This window comes from Lygodium microphyllum, chromosome 16, assembly GCF_053477565.2.
Source record: "Lygodium microphyllum isolate KBCC chromosome 16, Lygodium_microphyllum_v1.1.10, whole genome shotgun sequence".
Taxonomy (NCBI): Eukaryota; Viridiplantae; Streptophyta; class Polypodiopsida; order Schizaeales; family Lygodiaceae; genus Lygodium; species Lygodium microphyllum.
Window position 1 is genome coordinate 104,281,457 of NC_141150.1, and position 25,336 is coordinate 104,306,792.

General features: G+C 39.0%; 1 protein-coding gene across 1 annotated transcript; it reads left to right on the forward strand.

The window, feature by feature from the left end:
* The first annotated feature begins 18,550 nt into the window (after window positions 1-18,550).
* On the forward strand, window positions 18,551-23,120 carry LOC148023186 (protein CLAVATA3 INSENSITIVE RECEPTOR KINASE 6-like). The gene is made up of 11 exons (XM_087695186.1): window positions 18,551-18,794; window positions 18,961-19,093; window positions 19,277-19,348; window positions 19,657-19,800; window positions 20,116-20,187; window positions 20,272-20,331; window positions 20,438-20,526; window positions 20,606-20,740; window positions 20,825-21,169; window positions 21,854-22,227; window positions 22,533-23,120. Exons 1-11 carry the CDS (start codon window positions 18,689-18,691, stop codon window positions 22,860-22,862), a joined length of 1,860 nt encoding a protein of 619 aa, XP_087551312.1. The 5' UTR covers window positions 18,551-18,688; the 3' UTR covers window positions 22,863-23,120.
* Window positions 23,121-25,336: the final 2,216 nt, after the last annotated feature.

The window sequence follows — 25,336 nt, forward strand, 5'->3', positions numbered from 1 at the left end:
ATAACACACCACATGCATTGCATCTTACTCCATTGACAACATTTGAACCACTTAAGGTGATCATAACCCATCACCTTGAACGGAATTTGATCACATCAATCGAGGGGATCATTACCTTTTCTAATTCTGTGTCTTAAGATGATTGACATATAGTATGCATTAATCACATAGACTAGGGCAAGTCCACACAAGGTGATCCTTTACTTATAGCCTTCTTTCACTTATGACTATCATCCCTAGTCATAACATCAACATAATAAGAAGGTTCACCATAATCCATGACCATGACATAGTCTAGAGACAAAATACATCTAGCAATCTAGGAACCCTCGTAGACTTATGTAAATTAGCTCAACAAGAAAAGTGTAATTCTTGGACTTAGGATTAAACTTACTCCACTTGTCCCTAGATATATGTATAAACACCTCACATCTAAAAATATACAAGTGATCATAAGTAGGTCTCTTGCCTGACTATAACTCCTTTGATATATTTCCATCTAATGGCTTGCTACTAGGAGACCTATTGATCAAATGCACTACTCTTTTATACCTCCAACCCAAAATTGTTAATGAGAGTAGTGTTAGAGAGCATACTATGGACCCTTTCTTAAATGGTCATATTCATCTCCTCAGCTATGCCATTTTGAGTGGCCATTATTTATTAGTCCTTAAGAACTCAAGCTTGTTACTTGAGTAATTTCTTGTAAATGCCAATAAATTTTGAAATGCATCCAACACATCACACTTATTACAAAGAGGATAAACCCAAACCTTTATTGTGGCATCATTATAAAAGTGAGTAAGTACGATGCTTTGCCACATATTGGTTGTAAAATATAACAAATGAATTGGCAATCCTTTAAAGGGCTCTTTGGGAGCTACCTAAAAAATATTTATTTGCAAAGGTACAAGATTAAAAATTTGCCTAATGAGACCATGGGCATTGGCCCACACAAATCACTATGAACTAAATCAAGACATTTTGATATTCTACTTCTATTATCTCTCTTTTACAACATTTTAGTTTCTTTTCCAAAGAGAAAATGCTAAAAAACTAAGACCAAAAAAATTAGATAAGGAAAATAGTTCAAATAACACAAAGTTTTCATTCTAGTGATTGACATATACCCCAAATGGTAATGCCATAAATAAACAAATGGATGTTTAATAGTTATAATATGGTCTTCAATACCAATGTTGATGTGGCTAAGAATAATTTGGCCTTTAGGTCTTCAACATTTAATCAATGGCTTAGTGATAGTGAGGATGGGTTTCATGTAATGATCTTACTACATCTTTAGGTCTTCCATATCATTAGTTGATGGCTTAATAGTGAGGATGGCTTTTGCATCTAGTTTCATGAGACAATAGTGAGATTCCTATTTTCTAAGAGAGCTTGCTCCATTGTCATTCTTCTAGGATTCTAACCATTGCTTTGGGCTTTATCATGGCAAGATGTTTGAGGCGAGAAGGGGAAGATTGAATGAGCATAGGATTCCTTATGCTTTTGAGTTTTTAATGTTTATCCTAAGACACCATGGCTACCGTGCCTGTTTCTTGTTGGAGGTGACACGTGCAATCACAACTAATGGTTTGATTATTCTATTTTCCATTTTGATTGGGCATCATGCACTTCATTGTACGACATTTGGAGACACATGTTGCTTGGAATCCTAGGAACTTCTAGAAGCATTATTTGGAAAAGCAAGCACAAAATATCTATAAATCGGTTGACAAGACTATTAGTTTCTCACTCTACTTATTAGGCTCTATTTTTGTGGCTTTTGCACTTACTGCTATGGGTGTTTCTTTTTCTGCCTTTTCTTTCTTTTGGATAATGAAGCTGTAGAGTTAAGAGACTCTATGCCTTCAATTAGCCTAGCAATTGTATCATTGGGATGCTCTCAGTGATCTCTTTTTCTTTTGTCTTCTTGTGGGGCTTCCTAGGTCATAATGAGCAATCTTTTGAGATTGCAATGATTTAGTTGCCTTTTGTTTTAAAGAGTCCAACTTTTCAATGGTTTTAGGCCTATTAATTATGGACGTTGGTGTTTGCTCTTGCTTAGTTGTTGACCTAGGACTTTATCATGTCTGATTGTGGATGGCTTGTCCTTGGGGACCTCAATCAATGTTGCCTTCCTTGATTGTTCCTTTTTAGGCTTCATTTTACATCTAGGTTTGTTCTTCTTCTATTGGAAATGCATTGTTTGTGTTGTGATGGAGGTGTTCTTATAGGTGGTTTGGCAACCACAACTAATGATTTCCTATATAGTACTCTTAAGTGAGCAAGAGAAATCATGGAACCCATGAATGCACACTAGCAATTTGCCGACATATTTACCTATGACATTTGAGCCTTTTTTTGTGATTTTCTACGAGTTTTTTAAGTTCGTCTTTTATCCTTAGCATCAATCCTTAGGTTTTTGTTTAAAGAATGGTTGTGCTAACAAATTCTCTTTCTTCATTGTGCATGCAAAGTGACTCATTTAGTGTTTCCCTGCTTTGCTCACTAGCTGATACCTCTTTTGAGTCAAGGATTTGCTATGTACCTTTCCCTTGAGGACTGGTGAGTTTACACTTATTAAAAGTTATAATTATCCTCACATTCGAGAGCATGATATGTATTCGTTGGTTGTACTACATAATTAACCTCACATTTTGTTACTCTCTTGAAAGCTCTACCAAGAAGTCTGTTCCTTCACATGTCCTCTTAGTTTGGGAGCATGTGGAATAAGATATGCAAGCTTTCAGTCTTAATATTTTTGAGGACTCAACATTTTCCTAGGAGAGAATATGATTTCTCCCTAGATAGGGGTTGAGGATTGTGTTGGTCGATGTAGCCTATTTTACCCCATTCCTCATAGTTTAGAATATTAAAGTCCACTCCTTCATTGATAAGACAATCAATAGCATGCTCTCTTTTTGTAGTAAGTTTGACCCTAAGATAAGTAGGAGATATTAGCTCATCATCTTCTAGGTCCAAGTCCATGAACCCAGCCTTTCGAATACAAATTTTTGACCTTCTAGCTACACTGCCAAATGCAATTCATATTAGGATCATGGCTCATTCATGCAATGTTGCTCATAGTGCATTCAAGGTTAGGGTTGTTGAGTTTATCCATGATCATGTTTGTCTTCTGATGGTGTTGTACTTTGTTCATATTGAGAGCAATTTGAACACTATGTGTAGGTGTTCCTGTGTAGCCTAGTTGCCCTTATTGGCTAATATGGCCCTTTTAAGCTCTATGGTCTCTATTTCTAGTCATTGTATGCAGGTTTCCATTGTGTCACTGTGCTTTTAAACCTCTTGCATTTTGCCTAAGCTATTAGCACTATTGTAGGTTTGGTTGCTTTTCCACCTTGGTTGTTAGAAATTCTCTTATTTGGCTCAGTGGCACCTTAGTCCCTCTTGTATCTACGTTGGTTCATCGACATGGTTCATTCTTCCTATTTTATTGATTCACAAGTATGGTTCTTCTTTTTCTTTTTCTATTATTTTTAATGCAGTCATTGTGCATTTTCTTGTTGTGTGTGCTTGCACTTTTTGAATAACTGGCTTCTTTTGCAAGATTAATAACATTCATAGTTTATTTCGTAGATTCTTGTGATGAATGGGTGCATGCACCAATAGGATTTTACATTTCTTCTCTAATGTGTCAATCACAATTCAAATTCCCTAAGTGCAAGTTGTGCTCAATTAGAATTCCATCTTCCCCATTGGTGGTTTCATTGCAGTGCAACCTCCTAGGCCCAATTGTGGTGAGTGTCAAGGAAGCATGATCATGTGTAATGTTGGAGGTGCAATTCTAGCATCGAGTTTTCGAATTGTTTATTTGGTGTGCAAGTAGTTGTGCAAGTAGTTGAAGGCTCTTGGTAAAGTTATGCTAAGAGGTATGGATTCGAGCATGGCTCTTCAACAAGGTTTCTTGATACACACAAGGCTTGTTGAAAAATCCAATTATAGGATGGTAGTTATGCCTAGCCTAGAGTTCCCTTTGTATTGATAAGGTGGCTTGATTGAGCTCCTCTACTTAAATATTTTCAATAGTATACGAAATTTTTGAATAGCTATCCCTTAGTTATCAATGCTTCCAGTTGCTACGTTCACTCAAGAGTGCGTGACATGTAATTGCATGGTTCCTTTCTTTGCTTGAGTGGTTCCTAGTCTTTCTCATGGGATAGTAGCAAAGTGGAGTTTTGATGGTAGTCATCAAGTGTACCTAGCCTTGCAACTTAGGACGCAAGGCCTAGATAACTATTCCTCCCTCTCAACAGGTCAAGGAAATGTGTAAAGTGGTGGATTCTCAAGTCAATCTTGTGCAAGCCTTCTACAGTCTTATGCATGGCTTGTTTATGTCTCCCTTAGAAGTATTATTGTCTTATGTCACATAGCTCTTGGATTGGGTTGTCTTTGTCCAAGTACTCTCTTCATAGTTTTCATAGCTTTAACAAGTCGATCAACAACTATACTTAAGCACTCAATTTCACCCTAATCGAACCTCTATGCTCACATTCCCGTCTTTTGCAGTCAATAATGTTGTGCATAAAAAGTTCTCATTACACCCAATTGAAAGAAGCTATGCACCTTAAGATTTCATGCAAAGAAGATCATTCTAGTGTTGATCAAGATGATTAAGGCCTTCATGCTTATACAATATCTTAGTTGCCCTGAGTGCTAAGGGGGAACCCTTTGACTTTAGCCCTCGATCTAGAAGTGTCCAAGCTTGAGCCTTTTAATAATGTTCTTGAAATGACAATTACTAGAGATTCCTTGCTTTCAACTAGTCAAAAGTACCATAAGCAATGTTCCTTTATGTTTTGAGTGGTAACTGTTAAAAAGTGTTATCTTTTATTGCTATTTATGTGGCCTAGGAATTGTGGTTTCAAACCTAGGTATCAATAGAGGTGGCGTAGGAAATGTGGTGCTAGTGTTTTAATGCAACTCACATTGGATAGGGAGCTCAAGCTAGATGCATGTGATGGAGATGTGTCCATGCTTTACATTTTAATATGATGTCCTAAAAAGCCCACTAGGTTGTATAAGACTTTGTGACTAGGTATCTTGAGCAGTTGCATGCTTAATTGTGTGATTAGTGTGTTGGACACGAGCAAACCTAACTACTAGCATTCAAATGCCTCTTCAAACCCCATGTGTTGTTTTTTATGTTCCTTGTGTGGGCCAACCCTATTGTGTAGTTAAGTGCCTAGGCATGTGTGCACAATGGGTGAACTAATGTAGACCAACTTTGAGAGTGTGTACCTATCAGAATGAATTTTTTCTACGAAGGTTTAATCATTATGTGTTCAAGTATTGAATATGCACATGCCCAAGAAGCTTCAAGGCTCATTTTATTTGTGCAACAGCACTAAGACAATGTGTCTAGGTTCAAGTTTGTCCCCAAGTGGTATAGTGTGGAGAAAAGCCTTAAAAGATCAACAATTAATTTGAGCAACCACTATGGCATCTTGTGCTTCAGCTCATGTGATCTTCATGGAACGACATTTTCAAAGTCAGCCCAACACATATGAACATCATTAGCCCTACCAAGGAATGCACCCCCCTCCTTTTTTTACTGCCCTTCTAACTATAACTAATAGTGGGTTAAAAGTTTCCCTATTCTTTCCTTGGGGATGCACCCTTGTTATCATCAACTTTCCTCTCTTAATTGCATCAACATTATTGTAAGAGGGACCACTAGTTCTTAGTAATCTCCTCATTTGAAAGCTTTATGGTCATCTCACACCCTCATCACAAACTAATTCAAGTAAAATTAATAATGGGACTTGCAATGTGTGTGTACGTTCATGCCTCTTTAGGTTGATCAACTACCATGCTAGTGATGACACTTCATAACCATGATGATATGGTTAAAATGTGGTAGCTGCTAGTCTTATCTAAGCTGCCTAGTGGCCATGTGCTAGCCACATGGCTACGTGTGCCATAAGGTGGCAAGGATGTTGCATAGAATTGTGGCATCTAAGTGAGAACCGCCCACATTGGACAAGTCAAGTTGGTAAGCTGGGTGGTCAATTAGAGTGGCCTACCCACCCTAGCCAAGGCTAGTGGCCTTGCCTTAATGACTTGGTTAGGGCTGTGTGTGATGCTACTATTTGAGGGTGGAATTGTTAGTGGGTTAAGTAATGCACAGGGGGTAGCTAAGCCATTGTGGATGTCATGGTGAGTTGTTGAGTGGCGGTCGGTGAGAAGAAGTTAGTAGTGGTTTGAGAACCTATAATAGGTGTGATTGAGACACATTGCTAAGAAAGTTGGGAGTGTCCAAGCATGAAATTATGGGTTGAGCAGGGCACAGTCTCAAGAGTTGACTATGTCACTCATCTAGCACCACCAAGGTCTCGTCAAAGTGCCAAGATTGCTAGTTGTAGATGAGCCTTGTGATCTTGGCGTAAGGCCACATGGCCAAGCTATAAGGAGTAGGGACAATAAGGTCGACATATTTGCAGATGTGCCAATGTTAATAACTAAGGCAGAAGGGATAAGACCAATAAGTAAGAAGAGAAGGCAAAGAGAGTCCAATTTGAAAGACATTTAAGCCTTTCATTGACCAAACTGTCCAATTTGAAAGTCATTTAAGCCCTTTAACAACCGAATTATCCATTAGCCTTTTAATGGTCAAATTGTCCATTTGAAAGGTATTTAAGCCTTTAATTAATGGCTGAATTTCAAGGTTCAATGGCTTTAAGCATCGAGCTAAGCCAAATCATGAGTAAAAAGTCCTTTAGACCTCGGCCTGGGCATCAGTCGTTCGGCCAAATAGAAATTTCCAAGGCTATTAGGCCTTAGGCCTAGGCCTTGACCATAAAAGCCAAATCATAAGGTGATGGGTCTCTAAGGTCAAAGTGAAAGACTCTTGACCCCTTTGTGGATGAATAGTAAAGGTGGTAGCTTGATGACCGAGTTACATGACATGGATTTGGGTTCTCATGGGTTGAGTCCACGAGAATGTAGTCCAAGCATGTGTAGGACTCCATTTGAATCTCCCTCCAAATTGAGTGTAGTGGCTTGAGACCTAAGGTGATGACTGAGATCAAAATAAGTATGGCCTAGGCCTTTATCTTAGGCCGAGATGCTACAAATAGCCTCCTTCAAGCTTGTAGACAAACCCTTTACCAAGCCCACATGATATTAAATAGAGACCAAAAGTTAGCTTTTTAAATGCTTTTTATGTCTAATGTTATTCTAACTCCCTAATCTACATCAAATCAAACTTTTAAACCAAATTTATTTGAATCTCTCCTACTCTATCCATTCTACCTTATCTCCCAACCATTTTAAAGCCACTCCTAATTCATTTCAAAGAACAAGCTCCTATTCCATTTTGGAGTCATGATTCTTTTCAATGTATGATAAAGAGAACATATGCCATCATGAGTGTTACGTCATGTCCTAACAACAACAAAGCCAAAATGGCATAGCTTTCACAAGATTGACACTAAACTTGATGGAATGCTTATTGTTTTGAGCACTTCATCTGATCTGGCAATGGTTGTCTCTCATATAGTCGATAGATCTCTTGCACTTATTGATCTATCCATTCTTCTCTCCAACCATATAAAAGTAAGAATGAATAAATCAATAAGGGTATAGTAAACTCATTACCATACCTTCTTCTTGACACCATAAAGATAAAGCTTGTTGGTGGCTCCACAATTTGAATGGTTATGCATGATATATTCTCATGCTCTCACTCTTCCTTAGTCTCAAGATGGGAGCATGAGTAATGGAATAAAAGTAAGAAGGAGAAGCATGCTCTCAAATTTGCATACCACTACAGTGACCTTATCCATTCATGTTTTGATTTTTATACATGGGCTTGAGTTGGGCTTCCACTCAAGTTGTGTGTTCATCTCTCCTTTGTTCTTGGTCAATGTTTCCCAATTTATGCATACACTTTTAGATTACACCATCTATTATGTGCTTGAATGAAAGTTAATGTGTCACCCTTGCCTAGCTGTGGGTCTTTCTTCCCACCAAAAGATATTACAACTTGCATGAGCGCTACATTCAAATCTCAATATTAAAATTAAGTATATGATTGCAAAAATTGACCAAATTTTGTTGCATGCCTTGCATCTTTTGCTTGATTTTCACTTCTCTTTGGTAGTCCAAGCTGCATGTGAACTCATTGTATTTTTTATATATCCTAACATGCTATGAAAACATGGGCTTTAGTCTCTCCTTAACAAGCAATAAAATATGCCCTTTACACCTAAATCTACACCTACAAAGCTCTTGTACCCTAAGACCTCTGCCTCTTCAAAGGTCTCATTGCCCAATTTAACTTCTTGCAACCTAATACAATCAACTCTGGTTCACCTTAGAAACCTCATAAATAAGATCTTCTCATTCTACAAAGGGAGGCCCCACACATTCCATGTCAAGGCCTTAAGTTCCTTCTTAGCATGCATTGAGATTTCCTAGATCAGGAGGATCACCACCAAGACCTACAAAGCAACATAAACATTGTGGTCAAGAATAGGTCTTCTAGCAAACTACTTAAGTGAAAGTTTATATTTTCGTTTGTCAATTAGTGAGTTAGCTTTAGTTTGTCCAACCTACAAATTATATTTATCTACCTAATCTTATCAACCTTCTTCCTTGCTTAATGCCATGCTTAATGATTTAAATTTAAGTTTAGTTTTTCCAACCTATCGATTGTCTTTATATGTCTAGCTTTATCACATTCTTCCTAGCATGTTGCCATGCTTAGTTGATTTAAATTAGCCCAATGCACCTCCATAACTTGTGCTTTAGTGCTCCATAGAGACTTGCCTCTTAGTAGCTTACACTTTGATATTTAAGAAGGCTAGACAAATAGCCTAATTCATAAGCATATGCAACAAAGGAACTTCAAAAGAAGCAATCTTGTACTACTTTATTCAATCACTCGAAGACTGTAAGGAAAAAAATGAAAATTTGAGGCCTTGGACTATACAATGTTTGTGTCATCAACAAATCGAGCAATTTGGAGCTTGAAACCTCAAAAAGGGAAAGCATTCGATAGTTTAATAGCGATTGAATCCCCGCAAGTTATTTGGAGCATGGGCCTTTAATGCAAGAGCTCGATGTTCTAGTTAGATTACAAAGACAAAGCTTAATGATGGCATCCTCATAGATAAAGGGTATGAATTTAATATAGTGCCAGATCAAATTGGACAATCAAAATTAATGCCTACAACCACAAAGCCAAATCCATACAACAACACACCTTTGCTAGGCCAATGTAAGCTAATGGTAAGTATGAAATTGAAAGCATCTCTGTACTATTTTATGTTCTAGTTAATAGAGAGAATGTAGGGAAAAGGATAGTGTTAGGACATTCGCTAAAGTACCTCATAAAGTGCAAAGTTGACTATGTCAATAAATGCAACACTTAACTTTTCAAAAAGCCCGAGTTATCTTTGCTATTAATTTAGGGGACCCTAGGAAAGGAAAAAACAAAAAATCGATACCATCAACACCACCCATAAATCTGAATAGCAAGGGAAGTACGAACTTATGAAGGGAACTCCTTAAGTAGTATATTGATAAATTGCAATTGGTAATGAAATTCCAACTATCAAAACAAAATAAAAAGCCCACAAAGTATGAATGGAAACCTAAACATAATTTAGAGGTGACAAACAAAACCAAACCAACCCTTCATGAGCTATGGATCCTAAGTGCAAATGGCATATTGAGTAATGGAAGAACCACAAACAATGAGTTTCTCACTTAGGTGGGTGCCCCTATTGAAGGCCAAGGGATATTACAAAGGAAATCATCAATTGTGGCTTCTCAAATGCACCCAAAAATAGAATCATCCCCACACCTTGGGAGTAGTGATGATTCAAACCTAAAAAATCTGAATGTTCATAAACATAGAGAGCAATCCATATAAATAAAATGATAACTTTATGTCCCCAATCTATACAATTTTAGTTTACATTATGATTATAGTTTGAGAGGGAAGAAACAAAGTCCTTAAGTCAAAGGAGAGAGATTGGTAAGGCTAGAGAGTAAAGGGAGGAACATTCTATGCTTGAAACTAAGAGAGAAAAATTGCCATGTCGATCCTCATTAACGAATTCATTGTGAAACAATTCACACCAAACCTATTCAATAGAAATAACCCTAAAGGCAATGCCATCAACAACCCTATCAATTGTTAAAAATGCATAGCCTAAATTAGATGTCAAATCTAAAAAGACTATCAAATCACCCGCCAAGCATCTACTACTAATGCTACTTCAGCTAAAGAACCAAATGATTTCACAACCAAGGATAACACAATTCAATTAATAGTGGACCCTCCCAAACAGTTATCTACTTTTGCTAAACCTAATGCCAAGAAACTCCAACAAAAGAAGAAGGGAAAGATAGATAAATTGCAACAAGGCCTAGATAAATATCCCAAGGTTAAGGACCAAATGCACCATAATACGAGTCCCTCCAAATCTATATCGTCATTTGACAAAAATCCCAATTATACTAGGAGAATCATATGTAGAATGGCCAAGGAGCTAGCGGTAGAAATAATATGAAATGACCAACATGTCCATCATCAATGATGATAGTGTAGAGGTCATGGTACCGTTAGTCTATGACTTGAGAAGATGACCAAAACATCAACCTTAAGAGCATTCTAAAATAATAGCAATTCTTAAAGATAGTGTAGAGAAAGAAGTAAAAGCCTTTATCTCATTCCACATTAATTTTTTAAATGAAAATCACATGTGCGAAAGAGATTGAGGATTTCAAGCAAAAAGGTTAGTCATTAAATCCTTTCTCGAGGGAGTGATATAGCATAGGATAAATTGCTATAGGATAAATTGTGTTCACGTATGTAGTTGCCTCATGCCATAATGCCAAGTAGTGCAATGATATTGAGACACATCATTATCACCCTACCTTTTGTGCACCCACCTTTCTCAAATCAATAATTCTAACCTGATTCACTATTTGAACTTCAATATTATCCTCACTAGAGGTCCTACTAGAAGAAGAGCTCAAATTGTAAGTCATTTTGGAATGTCTATCTACTGTCATGTTATCACTTATGACTTATATATATCAACATGTATAACATACAATAAGATCCATTGTTAGACCTCTAGTATTACCCAAATTCTATGAATGGTAGACACCTAAGTCCTACAACAATTCTTCCTTGTATGTAAATAAACAACCCATTCTTAATGTATGTAACTAATTTACAAGCATAAAAAACTACACAAACCATAGGAAAAGCAAGAGTCATTGAGCATGCATTGTTCTACTATGACAATAGGAAGCATTGCATTGCATATTCATTATGTAGAGGAAGGTATGGTACAAGGCAACTTTTGTAAGAAGGTGATATTGTCAATTAGTTTAAAAAGAACTCCACCATAGTAAAATGCCTAAAAGTGTGGCTTTGTGTTTTTGCATTGATGGTAGGACATGAATCAATGGCTCCCACTAAGGATAGCAAGAATGATGGAGCAACAAATGTAGTGTAACCTAAGCCACAAACATGGTGCTTCTAGGAGGTACAATATAGGTAGCAATGAAACCTTGATGTGATGATATTCACAAGGTAAAGAGAATGATGAGCAATGTGGTGCGTACACATGCGTGCGTGTGTGCATGTGCGCGCGCGCGCACGCGCGCGCACGTGTGTGTGTGTGTGCGTGTGTGTGCGTGCGTGCGTGTGTGCGCGCATGCATGTGTGTGTGTGTGTGTGTGTGTGTGTGTGTGTGTGTGTGTGTGTGTGTGTGTGTGTGTGTGTGTGTGTGTGTGTGTGTGTGTGTGTGTGTGTGTGTGTGTGTGTGTGTGTGTGTGTGTGTGTGTGTGTGTGTGTGTGTGTGTGTGTGTGTGTGTGTGTGTGTGTGTGTGTGTGTGTGTGTGTGTGTGTGTGTGTGTGTGTGTGTGTGTGTGTGTGTGTGTGTGTGTGTGTGTGTGTAGGCTCCCAAGAATCAGTCAATCACTTAGAATGCCACTAATTCATAAAAAGCTATAAGCCTAACCTCAAGACTACATTTAGCATGAGTAAGGAATGGTTTGAGGAAGGCACATGACATCCATGAAAAATATGAGAATAGAGTGGCTAAGCTCACAATGCTCTTGGAACAAGAGAATGCCAAATGTCTTGCAGCAGTGACTTATTAGATAACTAAAGCAAATCAAGTATGTGTGTGAAAAGCAAGTGAATGGTTGTAATAATGATGTTATCCATTGGATAGGTGGGCCTGATTACTTAGGTGCTTTTCAAAATAAGAAAATAGGAGTAGGGTTGAATGATGACTTCCTAAAGTCGATGTCCTAGTTCTCAACTAGCACCGTTTTAGGGGGCTAGAGTTGAGATTATGCCTTATGGATATAAGGACCGATCATAAATGCCATTTGTCTCACTCTCTTTGAACCGAGTGTAGTGATAGTCTACTCTCAGCCTTGATTGTTTGTAAAGCATCCCTTCATGGGCTAGGTGCTAGATTCTTTGTGAAGCATTCCTTCATGGGCTAGGTGCTAGATTGTTTGTAGAGACTATTAAGCCATATGTGTTTTAGGTTGTTCCTAGTGGAGTGAGGTCATACGTTTTGTTGTGAGGTGGACTTAGAGATGGTGGTTGACTAGCTAAGTCTATAAATCCTAAGGGATCACAATGGTGTTGCTTAGCATAGGCATCTGAGCAAATACTAAATATCCTCCCATGTGGCTTAGGGGCGAGTATGTTACACCAAGTATGGTATGATAACCTTGAAGGCTCCTTCAGTGCCATTGGAGCAAAATGTGAAGTTGAGTGTTGATGTTGGAGATAAGATACAAAGATTGTACTATTTTCAAGTGGATAGTAGGGAGTTTTATTTCCAAGACAACCATAAGGCCAAACTTGAGTTATGATATTTATATTGTGAATCAATTTATGCACACACTTTAGAAACACTTTGCTTCTCATAAAGGTTCCATAACTTCTTCCAAACTCTAAATGCACCACTATTTGTATTAAAGTAAATAGATTTTGAAAGAGTCGACGTAATGGTAGAGAGTGCAAGCTTATGCATCTCTTTCCATGTATTCAAACTTTGCCCCTTTCCATTTGATAGGGTTAATCTACCTCTTTTGAACCAGGACATTCTAAATCTATTTCTTCTAGTATGGGAAGTTCGTGCCATCCAACTTTTCAATATTAAAGAATGCATTTTCTAAAGTAGAAGACAATGCCACAAACATTGTAGTATATGGACAAACCATCAAGTGACCAAAATAGTATCAATTGTACAACCAAGAAGATCAATGAATTGTAAAATTGAGTACTCATCACATTGGCAAACCAATGGCAAAAGCAATACAAATAACATGAGCAGTCTTCAATGCATATTGATATTTTTCAAATTTATCTTGCAATTTTTTGGGCATTCATCTCAAGCAAAATAGCCTCCAGAACACTTATATTTGCTTTCTCTAATGTGAAAGTGGTTCTGGCTCATATGAGCTTAATCCAAAGCTTGATAGAGAGGGTTTTAAATCAAAACAATAGCATGTAGCTTTTTGGAACAACAAAACATGGAAAATAAATGCATTGAAGAACCCACCTCTTGAAAATGCATTAAAGTAGACAGTTTTTGTCAAGCTTCTTTTGTAGCACTTAGATGACCAAGGCTAAAAGTATGGATCCTTAGACAAAACAGGTGAAAATTTGGGTTGTTTATGAGTCCCTAAAATCATAACAATCACCTCATACTAAAAAATCTAGCAAACTTTTGAGTATTGGTCACCTAAATTTGCGATTTCTATAGAGGAAAAGTATATGTATCTACAACTCTTATATCAAAGTAGGTAGCTCTTAAATAAGGAATTTTGTCACCAAATCATGATCATTTTTTTGAGAGAGGCGTTTAAAAAAAACAAAATCAATGCCTTGTGCTTTGTCAAACAAGTTCTCCTCGTGCTTAAGCATCCATCTTGCATGTATACATCACTTCAAAATCTAGTCCCTAACTTGAGCCTCAATGGCTTCCTTAACCAAAGTACTTGTTCAACATAAACCATGAGCTCAAGGATAACATTTGTGCCGCTTTTTGATTTGGACAACAAGCACCAAAATCACAATGAAGCTTGAATTCTCAAATTTGCAAAAAAGGTCGAGTCTTTATGCTCCTTGCTTCATCCACGAGCTCATAGATGCCCCTTTGAACTAGTTGAGAGAAAACAATGGTGGGATGATATAGAGAGCAAGAGGGTGAGATAGAGAGAGGAAGCGCACGATAGTTTTTAGCGGATATTCAATTTTCCTTATTCTTCATTATCTTCACTCGTATATGACTATACAATGTGTACTTATGCAAGGGATACCTGCTCAACCTCTTAATCTCAAGAAAGGCATCTGTAATATTACTTTTTTGCTTGTGGATGGATGTGAATAATGCTAGTATCTTGTCACTTGGAGGAGGAAGAAATTAGGGGGTATGAATACCTCAATGCTTTTTTGAGGGTGTCAGAGAGAGAACTAGAGAGAGAGAAAGAGGGGAGAGAAGACTGTAGGAAGAGAGAGAAAGAGAGTGACGAGGAGAGAGAAAAATAGGAAAGAGAAAGAAGCCATAGAAACTGTGAGCAAGATGGGAGAGAATGACAGTAATTGTATTAATGTGTCAAAATATATGAAAAATTACATGTCCTCTCCTTTTATACCAATGTCAGTGTGACATGGCAAAACATCAATATTATTTTTGCACTAAATCCTTATTCTTCCCAGCTTCTTACAATCCATCCCTTCCCAAAGGTTTTTGCCCTCAAAAACAAACTTGAAAGACTAGAAAAGGATGAATAGAATAGAGTACTACTCTATTTTTTACAGCTTTACAAATGGGAAAATGAATGAAAAATGACCAATATATGGACTTAAATTGAAGAACAAGAGTAGGCCTCAGCTATATACATGATCTGGAATACTTTAAGAGTATATGGAGCCATAAAACCTTCAATAGATAATCTCAAAATGAAGTACACATCTTGCTATGTAAACAGACCTTGCTAGACCAAATCTGCCATAACTTCTAGTAGAAGTGTCCAAATGAGGCGTACCATATATCAATAGGTAGATCTTGAAGAGTACTTTAAGCCCATGTAGATAGCTTAATTCTGAAAATTAGGCACAATAAAAATTGTTCTAAAACAACATGGTGTCCTAATCCTGTCTGCACCAAACTAGCTCCATAATCAATAGGCTTCAACCACTAATGTATCCCTTAAGAAAGGAAACTTATCCAATATAGAATCAGGCTTCCAAGAAGCTTCCTCAGGTGGTAAACCTCTCCATTTGATCAAATATTTCATGATAGAACGAGATCAAAGCTTCTTGGGAAGAATAATGATTTAGTGTAAAAATAATATTGATTTTATACCAATGTCAATGTGACATTGGTATAAAATCAATATTATTTTTACACTAAATCCTAAATCAATATTATTTTTACACTAAGTCCTTATTCTTCCCAGCTTCTTACAGAGGGGACATGGAAAGCTTAAGACAATTATTTTTAATGCAACACACGTACTTTCTCGAGGAAATGAAGGATTTCAAACATTGGCCATTTATTTAAAAGCTCCACATTCAAACTCAATACCTTTGCTATTCTATTTCTCCTCTATTTATACTTTTGCCATATAATCTAATCGTTATATTTGACCCCAATTTCAATATTGTTGTTTCAAAAGACCATAAAGTTTCCACAAATACATTCAAAAATGTATTGCAACACAACAAACACCATCATAGTTGCTACTTACATCCACATACATTTACAATCACAAGCATCCTTTTATCCTTATTTTGATTAATGCATCACTTACTTGACATTTAAGGATTGGCATTTGCCATGTGGAGTGATTGAAAATTGGTTTGAGTAGTTGAATGTTTTATCATGGTGGGAACATTCTTCTAGATTGCCACCAACTACAATCCATAAAACGGTTGGGGACATGCCCTAATGCCTCAAGTACTGTGATTGATGGTGACTAAAGAATCTTCGGCAATGCTTTTTTGAAAATCACAATTGCCTCAAGGTAGCCTAAAGATAAATCAACCATGAAAGATTGATAACTTGTGTAAGCACATGGTTCGAGAAAAGACATGTCAGATTTGAGATAAATTTACTGCTTTTTTGAACTTGAAATGGGAAAGGGTCTATGATCGAGAGTGCCATAACGATAAGAGAGTACGGATGTCTAACTTTTTGTATAGGAAGTCTAACCTTGTGAACCTTTTACTCCTTAGTTACAAAACATATATTTTAATAATATTGATTTGGCTTTATTTTGGTTTGAGAAAGTGTAGTGCTCTGTCTTGCATTTTGCCAAGCACTTCTTCATGAGGCTCTTCGAAGAGCTTTTCCTAGTATGCTTCTTGTTGCCAAACTTCTTGCTTTTCCCTTGATACAACTTTAACACCTTCTCCAAAAACAAACGAGAGCCATAATGGTAGAGATCTCAATGGGAATGAGGTTTGAATCCTAGAAATCATGTTATGTCCCCTAGAACATATTTTCCTACATTTGGAAAGAACGGGAGAGCACTCTGATTCAAAATGTTACAACTAGAAAGCGAAGTTGCCCATGGTTCAAATTTGGGAGTTGATACAAAATCATCGACTGCTGACAATTATTTGCATATTATCTAAGAGTTTGCAAAATTTTTAATTCTATTGTAGCAAAATTTATCCTGAAATATAAATAAATAGTTTTATTGCTTAAAAAAATCAAGTTTGAGTGTAACACTCCACTCGACATTAAACCTCAATTTCCCGTAAACATCCATGATGCGAAAGCTATTGAGAACATTATGACAGGTGTGCATGAGCACATGTGGAAATATTGCCCTTTTGCTTGTTTAGAGCAAGGATTACTTTAGGTCTCAAAAGCGAGGGTTGGTTTTTCTACTAGCACACTATGTGTAATTTGTTACTCACCTTGTTAACACAACGACACTACTATCCACATTTAGAAAAAAAGGGGATGCATTTTCTCATTTTTCTCTATGTGGAAGTAAAATTTTTAAATGATGATTCACCATGGCATAGCATGTTGTAAGAACATATACCCCAGCTAACAATGCTAACAAAGACCTTTTGTTTTGGGGGGGGGGGAGGGATGTGTGCTAATTATGTAGTCCATGGTGGAAGCGTGTTTCAAGGATCGAACTCATGCGCGTAGACATAACAAAGGCCTTTCTTTCAGTTTATTAATAGGCCACCACATTATTAATGCTAACAAAAGTTTATATGCCCTAACTAGCAATGCTAACAAAGGTTTATACCCTAACTAGCAATGCTAACCAAGGTTGTGCCGACTGAACAAGCAAGGATTAGGCCTACCCCGACCTTTGGGGTTATGTAGGGTTGTGAGATGATCATGCTTTCATTGCCTTGTGATGGATAAAACCTTATTGCCAGAGGCTTAAGTCATCAGTCATGATTGGTAGGAGCAACGAGGGTGTAGCCTAGGCTTAGTTGGTTGACGAAGCCCCTTATGTGTCAGTTAGCTGCCTCTTGAAAGTTGAGACAAGGCTGAGAGAGTCTAATAGTAGTTAGTCTATAGAGAGTCTAGAGAGAGAGAGAGAGAGAGAGAGAGAGAGAGAGAGAGAGAGAGAGAGAGAGAGAGAGAGAGAGAGAGAGAACGGTGTCTAGTAACGTAGGAGGGCCTAGCACTGCAGCAGCCCTAGGCTCTCTGGAGTCTGCAGGGCCACGATCTCATGCTCATTTAATTTTCGAAATTGGAAGCAACAAAAGGCCATGCAATGGCTTTAATTGCTCCATTTAAATAATCTCAAGGAATTTATTTTTAAAAAATTACTCACTCGGAACATTCGATCCTGAAACGAGACCACGAATATCGAGGATGAAAAGAAGAATACATAAATAAATAATAAATAATAATAAGAATGGAAAGAAAGAATGGAACAAGGGAGGAAAAAAGGAAAATTCCGGGGTGGCCACTGGCCAGTAGCGCCAGTGCCCACTTCAAATGAAGTAAAAGACAGGGATCGTTAGTACTGCCACTACCAGTCTAGTCTGGTAGGCACGAAACAGCCCCAGAGATCCTAGGCTTCCTCTCAGACTCGTCAGCTGAAGCCTGAGTGTATTATTATACTATGGTGTATGTAGATAGATAGAGATATGTGAGCTAAGACTGAAATGATGATAGCAGCCTGCAGGCATGCCAATTACATTGCATTACATACATATATCCTGTACAGCTCCCAATTCGAGATTGATAGTATCATGTACATATTAAATTTTCCTTTGTATCGAGAAAAGAGACATCCTGTGCGCGCGGGATACAGCGAGTCACAGACAGACTGCGACACACACACACGCACACACACACACACACTCTCTCCCTCTCTCTCTCTCTCTGTGTCACTTGACAATTTGGTTTTGCAACCCGCCCCCATCGCCTGCAGCTTCCGTTTGCGACCTAATTGTCGCACAAGGATTAAGTCGTAATCACATTATCGTATATACATAAATATATACATACATACATACATACATATATATATATATTTATATATGTATATATATATACATACAGATGTATATATATAGATGAATGCTTATCGATCATATTTTCGAGTTTAGCACATGGTAATCACCCTCGCTTCCTCAACGCCAGCTCCTCCTTGATTCTCTCTCGCTCCATCCGTCAGCAACATGAGGAGGCTCCTGCAGACGATCCTAATGGTACTGTTAATCGTGGCAATAATCCAACTTCATTGCGATCAAACTCTTGCAGCAGCCGGCCTGCTGAACCCCGAAGGTACTTAAGTGATCAGTGCACGGCGACCTTCTTGTTAGGGTTGTGCGGATAACTTGATCAGTGGGTATACTTATAGTATAATGATTAAGATCATTCTGCCTTGGTATCGATCTTTCCTATCCTCTCACCTGATCAGCAGTGTCTTTAACGTCTTGGAATGTGGCAGTAGTGGCTCTGATGACAACGAAGGCGAGTTTAATTGATCCAGAGAATGGAACGTCAGGCTGGGATGAGGCTTACACGGACCCATGCAATTGGCACCATGTTACCTGCTCTCCGGAAATGTCGGTCATCAAACTGTACGTATACAGTTTACAATAGTGTACTTGAGAGCAGCTATAATTAGGCGCATATCAAGATGATCATGATATCGTATCATGCACACCTAGATTTTTATATTGCCGCATGCACGTCGCTCTCTTGCTTACACGTCACAGCTATGGCGTCGGTTCTAATTTGATGAATCGTAAATGAATCGGCAGGGAGTTGGGGAAGCTGCGTCTCTCCGGTACCATCTCTCCTAGCATCGCTCGCCTCTCCAACCTGCAGACTTTGTACGTGCTAGCATATCCTCCCTCATGCATGGTTCAGCTGGAAGTGTGATCATACTAAGCTTCATATTAGCAAGCTGATTGATGTATAGTGTTTAGGGTTTGCGTATACACGGTTGAATCAAATCAAACTGTACATTAATGCAATGGGTTTAGGGTTCAGCTGTTCATGGAAGAATTAAACTGGTTTACGGTTTAGGTCTCCATGGATGAATCAAATCGCATGATACAATGGGTTTAGGGCTTGGGCCGCATGCATGGATTAATCAAGCTGCATGATTTAAATGTAGCTTTTGTGTGCAATCATGCAGATCGCTGGAGGACAACTATCTCACAGGGGTCATTCCCCCGCAGCTGAGCAAATTGCGTCACCTCAAGACCCTCGACCTATCTAACAATCGCCTTCACGGCCCAGTCCCAGACTCGTTTGCTCAGCTCTCCAATCTGAATACCTTGTGCGCACCTAATATTACAGTCTCTCTGATTTGTTCTTGACATACACAAGAACTTTTGAACAAATTCCCAGCATGATTCCAACATTGTGAATCGTAGCATCATGAGCTTCTGTGATGGAGAGACTGCATACCTAGCCATGTGTTGCCGGGGCCAGGAAGCTGCTGAGTAGAAGCTCATGATGTTGAACACTGAGGAAAGACCTGGGAAAGAGCCCCTTTCCTCACATGGAAAATATAAAAAACTTGTGTGATCGCATGTGTCCAAACATCAATTCACCCATATGCACCCTAATGCGGTGCTTTTGCAACTTGTAGGTTGCTGAACAACAACAGTCTCTTTGGACCGATTCCAGCATCACTGCTTTCCATTCCTTCCCTTCGGTTTCTGTAAGTCCCAGCGTCACTTTAACTGCGTGCATATTCCCTTGCTTGGATTGGACTGCATGAAGTCTGTTTTGTTACACCTTGTAGGGATGTGTCCTTCAACAATTTAAGCGGACGAGTCCCCAAGGTAGAAATTACTGTGTTCAGGTGAGGCTAGACATGACTAAACCCAGGATACTTTATCCGGTCCTAAGAGGGTTTACTGCAAATCAAGTCTAACAATACACATCTTCTGATGTTTTTCTGATGTCAGAGCTGAAGGTAACCAAGGACTCTGTGGGTATGGAACTGATCAGGATTGTCCTGGGCAAGCTCGTTCATCTGTAAACAATGCGTCCAGAGGTTTGCAGCCATGATCCATGATCTATGTTTTTGTTCCCCCCGAGAAAACTGGCATGACACTGGAGCTTGATTGCTTCAGGTCTCAAAGCATCGCATTCTAGCCACTACCGAAGGAATTTAACAATTGTGGGAACTCTTATGGGCTCGATTCTTGCGATTTTGCTGTTGATCGGCACTTGGGCCTGGAGGAGAAAGAGAGAACAGGTCCTTAGAGGTCTGAAATCTGGTTTTTTTGGAAAAGGCTTGAAGCATAGTATGTTGCCTTAAGATGGTTTTTAAGAGCGTGCCATGGGTGCAGAGCAGCATGATAGTATAGATGTTGAGATGTGCCTAGGCCAGTTAACCAGATACTCTCTCCAAGAGCTACGCCAAGCCACTGACAGCTTCAGTAGAAAGAATCTCCTTGGAGCAGGTGGGTCGGGCCAGGTGTACAAAGGTCAGCTTGAAGATGGATCTTTGGTTGCTGTAAAGCGGCTGAGAGATCGCCAGGAAGCACCCACACAGTTCATGGTGGAAGTAAAGATCATCGGTTCTGCAGTACACAGGAATCTGTTGCGGTTGCTGGGTTGTTGTATTACTCCTACAGAGCATATCTTGGTGTATCCTTACATGCGTAATGGCAGCGTTGCATCACGATTACAAGGTATGGGCAAAGGGTAAATGTAAAGCCACAATTAGAGCACTGGAATCTTTAGCTTGAAGTAACACTTCAGGCAGTTTTGCAAGGTGCTTCTGTGTATTATTGGATAGCTGTCTAGTGAAAATCAATTACATATATGGATACTTACATATTATCAGCTGTTCTATGCGCCATTTTTGGAAAGCTGCCTCATAACAATCTCACTCACAGTCACATGCATAAACACTTGCACAACATGAGCTGCTTCACCGCTGACTTGTTCTGTAATTGTATGAGTTACATATATGGATACTTACATATTATCAGCTGTTCTATGCGCCATTTTTGGAAAGCTGCCTCATAACAATCTCACTCTCATGCATAAATACTTGCACAACATGAGCTGCTTCACCGCTGACTTGTCCTGTAATTGTATGAGTTTGTTCATCACGATCTCTTCTGTGCTGAAGTTTAAAGGGCCTCGAGAGAGAATAGGATCTTATGTTTTGAAAGTCAAGATCTCTGAAACCCTCTTGATTCCCTTTTCCTACGGCCCACACATTCTAGAATTGGAACTTCTGAACTTCAAACTGCATGTAGCACAGCCTGGTACATGCATGCAAGTCTGCTCTAAGGCTGCAAAGGGGTTTTGTGCGTGTTCAAACTTATAATAGCGTTTTTGTACGTTCTGCTTCATAATGCGTACAGGAAAGCCGGCACTTGATTGGCATACACGCAAACAAGTTGCTATTGGTGCTGCTCGTGGCCTGGTTTACTTGCATGAACAATGCGATCCAAAAATTATCCATGGTGATGTAAAGGCAGCGAACATCTTACTTGATGAGGACTACGAGGCCATTGTGGCAGATTTTGGACTAGCACAATTTTTGGATCACAGTGTCTCTCATGTTACAACTGCTGTCAGGGGCACGATTGGGTACATTGCACCTGAGTCATTGTCCAGTGGGCAGTTCTCTGCCAAAACAGATGTTTACAGCTATGGAATACTGCTGCTGGAGCTCATAACAGGACAAACAGAGTTGGGCTTCAGGCGAATATCAGGGCAGAAATTACCAGATTGGGTGAGCATATATCCTCATTCGTAATCCCTCCTTGGCTGGTTGCATGTAATGAATGTAGGAGTCTACAGATGCGGCAATAGATGTGACTTTCTGGTAGGTCAAGTGATTTAACTAGTCTTAGGGGTAGAAATTACCAGATTGGGTGAGCAAATTGTTTCATTTCCAATCTCTTTGGCTGTTGCATGTAATAAATGTAGCAGGAGCCTGCAGATGCAGCAATTAAGGTTATTTTCATAATGTTTGTAGACCTGTTTGCTAGGCTAGGTGTAGTGATTTCACTGATGGAATGTTGTGTACTAGTGCAGGTCAGAAGGCTACATGAAGAGAACAGGCTAGATGAATTGGTGGATGAAGAGGTCACGAAGAGTGGGTACAAAATGCAGGAGCTGAAGGAGATGGTACAGGTGGCTCTATTGTGCACATTATCGCCCTATGTGGATAGGCCCAGGATGTCAGAAGTATTGCATATGCTGGAAGGGAGTGGGCTGGCTGATACGAGATGGGAAGAATGGCAGAAGGCTGAGATGGATAGAATAACAACAGAAGATTATGATCAAGCTACCTCTGAATCAACTTGTGCTGGGTCTGATCAGTCTTCATTTGGGTTAGAATCCCAGCTCTCAGGTCCTAGATAAAAAGGTCCAAGTGGTCAATACTTTGTGCTCTGCTGTGGTTCTTGTATATGCCAGAGGAGACATATTACACAGAACATGTTACACATTGGCAAGCTGGTTTGGGGAGTTAATAGCAACGCATGATGAATTGACTATTGCTATCTTCAAATTCAAGGGTTTACATACGTCCTTGACTCTTACACCTGAATTATTTTGCCTGTACCAGTAAGGTGACAAGCTGTATCTTTCTGTAAATGTTTGCAACTTTTAAGGCTCTCAATGTGGCAGCCTAATTTGAGTTGATGCCTCTTCTGTGTTTGTTTTCTTGTTTTGAGATACTATGCATGTTAACATGGAGTTTCTTTCTTATAATCTTAGACACCTGGCTGCTGCATGTTAGGTCTTTTCCAACCGTTTCTACTTGTACTCTACTTAAGACTGTAGCCTTGGATTGGGGCCCTGCCCCACCATGATATATGGTGCAGACTAGGTTTCACTATGTTTGCGAGGGAGGTTCCTGAAACTTGTTGAAGGAGCATTTCCATTCAAACATGTCTGAAGTGAGTAGCACTGCAGTCACCATAATGCCAAAGCTCCTAAGCAGGGCAATTATCTACTACATGCCGGAAGTTAACTATAGTGAGCTTCAAAAAGAAACTAGACCTTTGCAATGCAAAGATGGATTTAATCAAATGCATCTGCAGCACCACTGAAAGCATAGCTCATAAACTAGTCCAACAGAAAAAGAACACTGAAATGAGTAAACATGTTGTAAATCATTGCTCTGTTTATGAGCATCGACATAATTGTGATTGTAGTAAAAGTCCAACAGAAAAAGAATCCGGAAATGAGTGAGTGAACATATACATATTCATGATTGTGGTAAAATCCAACAGAGAATAAAAACGAGAAACATAGTACTTGAGCTTCAAAAAAAGATCCCACTTACAGTGGGACTTGCAATGCAAAGATGGGTTTGAACGATGCACCTTTGAAGCAATTGAAAACATACACACTACACACCCTCACTGTAGCTAACAATGTAAAGCAGTTATCGTTCCTAATCAAGCACTCTTCCAAAATCACTTGCACCAATGTTCCACTGAGATCTACTTTTAAGTATAAAAGCTTCTTTGCAAAGTTATCTCGATTCAGAAGATATTGGATAAAGCATCTGCTTACAGTTAAACAAGGTATTGCGCTCTTCTCTAGTTTGTTCTAATCTGTTGACACTCATTAAGTAACGTTTCTGTCTCGTCCATAATAGTCACACTCTTCCTCAAGTAAAAGCCCCGAGATCATCACCTGTACTTGTACTGCATCCACTTGCCATGTTAGCTCGCAAGAACTGACCCTCGAGAAGATGCTTATTAGCATCTTCAAAAAATTCAGGTACTATATATATTCCTGACTGCCCTATGGTTGTGTCCCTGTCAGCATCCACCCCATCATCCACTTCAAAATCACATGCAAGTCCCCAGGCTTCCAGATCTACACAAAGTCTAACGACTCTCGTCAGACTGCTCAGTGCTTGTTGCAATCCTATCGTGTCAGTCTTCATCAAGGGTGTCCCGTTGTCCTCCTTTTTCATGTGCATCGGTTGCCCTTGTCCCCCGTTCTCAGTAGCATTGAACCAACCCTTCTAGAAAGCTAATAAATATTATCTATTTTTTGAACCATTATTTTACAATTACTACTTTGAGGGCACACCATAATATGGCAGCTCATGTAGATACCTCTCAGTTGAGTACTGAACTTGCTATCACTCTATACTATGTTATTGGGGGTGCACATTCGTCCTCTAGCCAACACAATGCTTTTGCCTCGTGTGTACATTCCAATCATAAGCATAGCCTTTGTCTTGGCGGCACTTTTTATCAAATTAATTACTGTGGCAATCGTCATCATCTTGTAGCAAAGGATTCTGAACTTGGAGATTATATGGGTGCAATGCTCCACCAACAGTGTGTAGATCGTCTGGTACCAACAAGTGCGATTCCTCATTGATGAGGATTGATGCTCGGAGCAGCATTCCTCCCCAACTATCACCCACGTCTATCCTTAAAGGGAGAGAGCTCAAGATGTTTGGTCTCAATGATCTTGGCTCATCATCATGTCGACCTGTTGACTTGGGCTAAAGCACCAATCATGTCCTGCAAATACCACCGTGTGTCCATATATCATTCACCACCTTGACAAGCAAGTATCATCTTATTTTTGAGTATATCCTATTTTGTGCTCCTTGGTCTTTTGCACATATTTGAGAAAACCACCATGGTTGGCTTTCTAACATTTCTTTAGCTCAGAAGCTACCATCTCATCCCTGTACTCCCTGGATGTCTATTTATTTTATTTCTTAGTTACACATGGTGCTTTTACCACGCAAATGGGTATATACTCTCTTGAGCTTCTGCAGAGTGCTCAATCTTCTCTCACTATTAATTCATGCATAGGAAATTAGAAAAGACAATCCATGGGTCCATTTTTTGAGTACA

Excerpts from the sequence above, each read along its gene's own strand:
- LOC148023186 (XM_087695186.1), top strand. The coding sequence starts at position 18,689 with ATGAGGAGGCTCCTGCAGACGATCCTAATGGTACTGTTAATCGTGGCA. Across the intron at positions 19,094-19,276 it reads GAAATGTCGGTCATCAAACT|GGAGTTGGGGAAGCTGCGTC; the intron begins GTACGTATACAG and ends ATGAATCGGCAG. Across the intron at positions 21,170-21,853 it reads CGTTGCATCACGATTACAAG|GAAAGCCGGCACTTGATTGG; the intron begins GTATGGGCAAAG and ends TAATGCGTACAG.